The sequence below is a fragment of the Manihot esculenta genome, chromosome 13, assembly GCF_001659605.2.
Source record: "Manihot esculenta cultivar AM560-2 chromosome 13, M.esculenta_v8, whole genome shotgun sequence".
Taxonomy (NCBI): Eukaryota; Viridiplantae; Streptophyta; class Magnoliopsida; order Malpighiales; family Euphorbiaceae; genus Manihot; species Manihot esculenta.
This window is the reverse complement of record NC_035173.2, coordinates 2,536,635-2,544,897: the sequence shown is the minus strand read 5'-3', so window position 1 is coordinate 2,544,897 and position 8,263 is coordinate 2,536,635. Positions and strand designations below refer to the sequence as shown.

The 8,263-nt window shown below is 40.3% G+C and overlaps 1 protein-coding gene across 1 annotated transcript; it reads right to left on the bottom strand.

Annotated features, from left to right (window-relative positions):
* Positions 1-4,703: 4,703 nt before the first annotated feature.
* Positions 4,704-5,144, bottom strand: LOC122721581 (uncharacterized mitochondrial protein AtMg00810-like). Its single transcript, XM_043949771.1, has one exon. It carries the CDS (start codon positions 5,142-5,144, stop codon positions 4,704-4,706), a length of 441 nt encoding a protein of 146 aa, XP_043805706.1.
* Positions 5,145-8,263: the final 3,119 nt, after the last annotated feature.

Here is an 8,263-nt window from a genome sequence, read left to right as displayed (position 1 = left end):
TTTAGATGGTGCCTCTTTTGAATCTTGAACCTGGACTGAATAAAGGCCAAGTGCATTGAGATTTCCTTCCTGAATAGAGAGTGGCGCACGGATCATGTTGCAGAAGGCAAGTAGTGCGCAGTCATTGAATGCAAGAGGGAAAGTGGATCTGCCAAGTCTTTCCTTTTTAGGTGGAGCCTTCGTTTGAATTTTAAACGCTAAACGCAGAAGAGGCAAGCGTGCCTTCATGAGATCTTGCTGCCTAAATTGGAAGATATGACTGCTGTAGTATGTGCACATCTTTGAACAAGGAAAGAAAGATCTGCGATTCAAAATTTAAATAATTTCCTGACTGAGCTTTCCTTATTTGCTTTTGTCTCTGCACTTTCCTCATTTGAAGACTTTCCTTTTCTAAAAACCTGCCTTATTTGAAAACTTTTCTTTCTTGGCACATGTTCTAAATAAGGCAGGAAAGATTCTGCAGTTCGAATTTCGGACAGTTTGCTGACTGTGTTGTCTGACTCTTTCCTTATTTGACACTTTCCATATATGAAAACTTTCCTTATTTGGAACTTTCCATATATGAAAACTTTCCTTTTCTGGAACTTTCCATATTTGGCACTTTTTAGCAGTTTTAAGAGTATGTTCTTCAGGTTGTCTTTTCACACCTAATTTCTGCAAAACATGAACAAAACCACAAAATTAGGCAGAAAAGGTGCAAATAAACATCATTAAGATCATGATAATATGACCTAAAATATGCTCTGTCACTCATGTTGTAAAGAGTTTAGCATGGCAGAAAGCTCATCTATCTTAGTGGTTGTATCAGGAGGATCCAAAGGATTATCGTCTTCAGTGGTAATCCCTTCCGCTGCAGCCACCATTCTTGTGTAATTTTATAAACTATCCACCAATCTTGGTTTTAGGTTAGATCACTGAAGATAGCCTATCAGCTTAAAATAACCTTCCCTTGTGTGTCCATCACCTTTCTGGTGTCAAACCTCTTCTATTTCCTTTGTGGATTCCTTTATGCCTTGTTAAGAAGCACAAGAGAATCCACATTTTCATTCGTAGTGCCTAAGACCTCCCTCTGTGACTCAAACTTGACAACCATGGAGTAGGCCTTATTTACATATAGCAGTGGGTCCATCCCTCATAAACCCAAGCATAACGTTCAATCCCATTAAAAACTACATAAGCCTGTTTCTATTTACTACCTCAGCTTTAGCTTTGGAAGCACCACAGGTACATGGAGGTAAGGTCTCTGTGGACTTTAATTCGTCCCAAAGACTCTTCAACTTAGTGACATAGACAGACATAGAAGCTGTCTCATGTGTAATTAGGGATGTTTTTCTATGTAATTGGTAGATCATAGGTCCATTAAACTCATCAAATCTATCAGAGATTTCCAGCCAAAGATTTCTAGCAGAGGCGGTGTATATGAAGCCATCCACTAAATCTTTGGATATCAAAGTTCAAGATCTAAGATGTGACCATGAAATCATATCTTTTTCACTGCTCATATGAGTTAGAGTCCTTACTAGGTGTCAAAATTGTTCCTTCAATAAACTCTAACTTCTGTTTGGTTCCTAAGGTTATTTTAATAGCCATGCTCCAAGATCTAAAGTTAGTTCCCATTAGAGATATAGAGACTAAGACCATACATGTATGATTAGATGACTGTAGGCTAAAAAGAGATTCGATTCATTAAACGCTAGCCTGTCCTTTATCGACAATCACCGTAGATGCCTATCCTTGCTATTGTTGCCATACTTCGGCATCCTTGTCTAGAGTGTTGGAAGAAAATTTGAATAAAGCAAGAAAAGAGAATGATGTGCAAAGTTTAATTTTTATTGAGTGCAACATTAACTTAAATACAGTAGAAATAGAAATTGAAATAGCTAAAAACAAGCAACTACATGGAATATATCTCCATGTTTAACAACTAAGCTAAAAAGTTAGAACTAAAGGATGACATATCATTGAACAAGTAAAAAGTTAAGAAACATTAGAAAAAGAAACGAAATTTCAGCAACTTAGTGATCAGGAATGAAATTGTAGCAGCAGCTAAGTCAACTTTTTAACACTCGTCCTTGGCTTTGATGCTACAAACTCTAAATTTTTCTCTTAGAAACTCAAATTTGTTTCTTTCCAAAGGTTTGGTGAAAATGTTTGCAAAAGTAAGATCTATTTTGCAATATTTCAAAATTACAGAACCCTCTTTCTGCACATCTCTGAGGAAAAACAATTTGAATGTTATAGTTGTAATACCCGGCTCGAGTCCGGCATCAGAATTCTACTTTTCGATGGAGTTTCTGATGTCGGAGGTCTCTAGCAGGGTTTGATTTCTGTTTTTCTCACATGTTTTGATATGTTCATTAAGTTTTACGTATAAGGAAATGAGTTTTTGAGTGAAATGAACCAAGGCAGAAAAGCCAGGTTCGGCCGCCGAAGTTGAGGTTCGGCCGCCGAACATGCATGGCTTTCGGTTTCACGTGTGGCCGCCGAAGGTGGTCTGGCCAGCCACCTATAAATGGCCCTCAGTCGGTTGAAGCGGTAGAACACCGTTTCTTTCACTTGCTGAGGTGAAACTCTGTCCGTTGTGAGTATTTCTTCATGTTTTCATTAAATCATGCAAAGATTTGATTCGTTTTTATGATCTTTTGAAGGTTTTAAGCTAAAAACTCAAAGTTGTGAAGTTTGGAGAGTTTGAAGGAAGGGTGCTCCAAAACTCCACGTGAGGATCATTCATCTACGTGTTTTCACACGGTAAGTGAAGATCCTGAGCTTGTTTTGATGTTTTCTGAAGGTTTTATGGGGTTTATAGAGAGAGATGCATGAATAGGGTTATGTTTGAGGTTTTGATGATTTTGTGCATAGAGCTTGTTTCTGTGTTGTTTTGTGTAGTGTTTTTGGGGTTTTAAGGTAGTTTTTGACCCCTTTGAGAATATACATGAGTGTATGCAAGTTGAGGAAGTGTGGTGTGAAGTTGGAGAGGAGTTTGGTGCATTTGGCGAGAGGCAGGGCAAGTTTCTGCCCTGCTGATGAACTCAGGTTCGGCAGCCGAAGGTACATTCGGCCGCCGAACCCCTGAGGAGGTGTGAGGAGGTGGCTTCGGCTGCCCAAGCTTGCCCCCGAGCTTTTAGACTTTCGGCTCTGGAGGGAAGTTCGGCCGTCGAAGGTGCCGCCGAAGGTTAGAGACTTTCGTCTCTGGAGTGCCTTTTGGCCTCCGAAACTTGCCCCTGAAAGGGTTCGGCAGCCGAAAGTGGAAGTTCGGCCGCCGAAGGTGCTTAAGTTTCGTCTCTGGAGAGGACTTTCGGCCGCCGAACCTGCCGCCGAAAGTGTTCTGTCCAGCTTTCTTTTGCATGCTTTGCATGGATGTTAGAGTGAGTTTAAGGGGATTCTTGGGGAGTTTAATAGAAGTGGTCATAAGCTAGTTTGGTCCCTCATTTCAGTCTATCTATATAGGTACAGACTAGAGGAACCAGAGAGAGCAGCAGTGAGTTCTGCTCCAGAGCCTGCAGAGTCAGTCCAGTTAGCCCGAGGTGAGTGGAACTAAACTTAACTCTTTTACTTGCACAATAGAATGTTTTAGCATATCTCATGCATCATGATTATGCCATAGGTTGATTGCATTAGTATCCACGAATATGTTGTATTGCATCGTTATTTGGTGATGTGAGTAAATGCTGAATGATCCAATAGTCTCAGACAGGAAGTCCAGGAGCCTTTGACTACGCCCTGGCAGGTATAGAGAAGTCCAGGAGCCTTTGACTACGCCCTAGCAGGTATAGCAAAGTCCAGGAGCCTTTGACTACGCCCTGGCAATGGTAAGTACAGAGGTGTTATATACACATATACATATATGACAGGAAGACCAGGTGCTCGATTCTACGCCCTGGCACAGAGTTACTGGGACTATGTGGTGACAGGTTTACTCTTGATGTGGCTTGTTTGTACTATGGTGCATTCCATGAAATCATATTTTTACTGAGATGTTTTACTGTGATACTCACTGGGCTATAGAGCTCATCCCACTCCCTTAACCCCAGTTTTGCAGGTTCAGTGTACAGTGTACAGGGACAGTCCAGCAGAGTACAGGAAGAGTAAAGAGATTTGTAATTGCTTAGAGTGGACATGTAATATTAAAGAGATGTAATAGTTGTGTATACAGTTAGAAATGTGCTTGACTTAGTGATGTATGTTTTGTATATGATCTGTATATGTATATGTTTTCCTGTATGTGAAAACCAGGCTTAACAGGTATGAGTTAACCCAGCTAGAGTAAGCTCTAGTCAGGGGTACAGAGTACAGAGTATAGAGTACAGAGATAGTGCATGCACAGGTTAAGCCTTGGTTCAGAGAAAAGAGTTTTTATTTTCACAAAAAATGTATGATCATGTATGAGTTTTACAGGTACACAGAGAGTATAGCAGGCTTGCTACGGGTTCTGGCGGCCTTAAGCCGACCTGAATCCTAGCGCCGGTAGCGGTCCATTTTGGGGTCGTTACAATAGTGTTTTGTTTTTCATGAAAAACATGATTATTGGAGATAGCTATTGCAGTCTGATTATCCATAAACACATTTGTACCTTCCTTTTACTTCAAGTTCAGATCAAACACCTTTCTAAGCCATAAGGCTAGTAGCTGTAGCTGCAATAAATTCAACTTCTGCAGATGATTGAGCAACCACCTCTTTTTTTTTACAACAGCAAGAGAACATCTCTAACTCCATATTAAAACAATATCCTGAGTACTCTTCATATCATCAATACCACCATGATTATTATCAAAATAGCCCAACAGAACACAATCTTTACTAGCATCGAACTTGATTCCATAATCTAGTATTCCTCTCACATACCTTAAAACTCTTTTAGCAGCAATAAAGTGAGTTTCAACGGCACAATTTGTGAATCTAAATAGCATACTTACAAAGTGTAAGATATCAGGTCTTGTGGTTGTTAAATACATCAAACAACCCACTAGACTTCTGTATAGAGTTTCATCAACCTTCTCAGCTGCACTTTCCTTGCCCAACTTTTCATTTTTACCCATAATAGTTGTATCAATCTTGCATTTATCCATTTTGGATTTCTTCAGAATTTCTTTAGCATATTTGGTTTGGCAAATAAACACCTCTTGCTGCTTTTGTTGAACTTCCATTCCAAGGAAAAAAGGCCATTTGTCCTAAGTCAGTTGTAACGACCCGAAAATCGGACCGCTACCAGCGCTAGGATTCAGATCGACTTAAGGTCTCTGGGACCCATAGAAAGCCTACTATATATGTTGTACACCTGATAACATTGTATACATGATCATACATTTTCCTAAAAACTTTAAACTTTCACATATACCAAGCTTGACCTGTGCATGCACCATACTGTAAACATAAAACCCCATACTAGAGCCCTCATCAAATGCTCTAATGGGTCAACATATCATACATCAAGCTTGGTTCAACATTTCATATCATTAAAACATTTCATATAGATCATGTACAAACAGGGATTAACCATAAACATTAAGGCCAAGCACAATACTAATCCTCAATACATTTCTTTACATTACATTACTTCATTCTTACACTTCATGTCCACTACTAGACTACTACATAGACTATACCATAATCCTGCTGACTTTCCCATAGCTACCTGTGCTCTTGCAAACCTGGGGGTTAGGGGAGAGGGGTGAGTTACAAAAGCCCAGTGAGCAGAACTATAAAAACAGTAGAATAAACATATGCTCTCATGAATGCGTCACTGCACAAACAATTCACATCACGGATGGACTGACCCAAAAATCCATCTACTCTGTGCCCGGCCCTCGGTGGAGCTCCTCAGGACTTCTATTACATACATAAGCTCTGTGCCTGGCCCTCGGTGGGGCTCCTCAGGACTTCTGTTACATAACATAATATCTAGAGGGCTAATGGGTCGTCCTGTTGTCCATCCACACCCACAATGAATAATGCAATGTGGCATATTCGTGGATTCTAATGCAAACAACCTATTACATATCATGATGCATGAACATACTTAAAACATTTGATTTCTTGAAATAAAAGATTAGTTTAGTTCCACTCACCTCTGGCTGACTCTAGACTAACTCTGAAGCAGTTGTCTCACTATTGATCTCCTCGGATCCTCAGGTCCGATCCTACACAGGTGGACTCAAATGAGGGTCCAAACATACTCTATCATGACTCTAAACATCTTCCCAAAAACCCCCCTAAAATATTATAAAACATGCCTTGAGAACATGCAAAGGAAGGCTGGACAGGGCACTTTCGGCGGTAGGTTCGGCGGCCGAAAGTCCTTCCAGAGCCGAAAGTCACCCACTTTCGGGGGCAGATTCGGCGGCCGAAACTCCCCTCCAAAGCCGAAAGTCCAAACTTTCGGGGGCTAGTTTAGGCGGCCTAAAGCTGTCTCCAGGCAGGTTCGGCGGCCAAAAGTGGCTTCGGCGGCCAAACCTGGGCTCTCCCAAAGGGCAGAACCCGAGCCTCACATGCACATCCAGCAACCCCAAAACATCCCAACTCACACCAACACACACAAAAGCATGCATAAACATATTTTCAAGCATATAGGGGCATAAAACTGGCCTAAACCCCAACAAACATCAACATAGCATACATTTGAGCATAAAACTAACATAAACCCTAACATTTACATCTACTCTAAAGCATGCATCAAAACCCATTAACCCTTCATAAAACTTGTTTAAAAACATGAAAGAAGAGAAGGATCTACACTTACCTCTTAAAGATCGAGAGGAGATGTGATCCCAAACTTGGAGATGTGGAGAAACGAGCTCCGAGGGTATCCAAGCTTCAAAACTTGATCTTGAGCTAAAAAATCTTCAAAACCAAGTAAAAGCTCATTAAAACTTGAAGGGATTGAAGGAAAACAACAAATCGACCATGGAAGGGCGAAATCTCACCTATGCCCGAAAATAGAGAGAGAAAACTCGCCCATTTTCGGATAAGGGGCCTTTTATAGGTGGCTGGTCAGACCACCTTCAGGGGCCAAAGGTGCTTCCGCAAACTCCCCATGTTCGGCGGCCAAACTTGAGGTTCGGCGGCCGAACCTGGGTTTTCTTCCTTAGTCTTTTTCTTTCAAAACTCAATTTCTTTCTTTATTAAAACCATAAAACATGTAAAAACATTTTAGAAAACCTTTATTTTACCCTTCTAGAAGGCTCCGACATCCGAGAAATTCTGTATTCCAACGGAGATTCCGCCAGATGGTGGGAATTCCGGTGCCGGGGTCTAGCCGGGTATTACATCAGTCATCTTAAATGTCTGCTGCATGTCTTTCTTGAACTTCTTCACAAGTTTCTGGTTGCTTCCTGTGATAAGTAAATCGTCCACATATAGTGAAACAATAACAAAATTGATCTCATCACCTTTGATGTAGAGGGTAGCCTTATTAAGACTTTTTTTAAATCCCAACTACATCAAGTTCTCATTAATTCTGCTATACCAAGCCCTTGGAGCCTGCTTCAAGCCATATAAAGCTTTTTTTAGCAAGTATACATCTTCCTTTTGCTCTTTGACAAAAAGCCCTTTAGGTTGTTCAACACAAATCACTTCATCAAGCAAGCCATTGAGAAATGTTGACTTGACATCTAGCTACTACACTTTCCAATCCTTTTGTGCAGTAATAGCCAATAACAACCTGATTATTTCAATTCTGGCAACAGGAGCAAACGTGTTTGAAAAATCAATACCAGGGATTTGAGCATAACCTTTCATAATAAGTATGGCTTTGTGCTTGTTGATGGAGCCATTTGCATTGAGTTTTGTCCTGAACACCCACTTCACTCCAATGACTTTCTTGTCTGCAGGCCTTTTAATCAACTTCCAGGTTTTATTTTTTTTTCGATCATGTTCAGCTCCTCCTTCATTGCAATCATCCATTTCGGATCTTTCTTAGCTTCCAAAAAATTATCTAGTTCAAGAATAACAACATTGCACCTCTCATAAATTTCAAAAAGTGCTCTTGTACCTCTTATAGGAACATCATCAATCAACTCATCATCTATGAGCTGTGGTTTTGAAACAAAGTCAAGAAAAATGATTGTTTCCTTCCCAGTCCCACTTGTCATTCTCCATGAAGTACACATCTTTGCTTATCAAAATTTTCTCAGTGTTTGGCTAAAAAAATTTGTAAGCCATTGAGATTGTGCTGTAATCCACAAATACACTAAGTTCTACTCTTTTATCAAGCTTGTCTCTCTTGATCTGTGGAACATGAATAAAGCACAAACATCCTAATATTTTA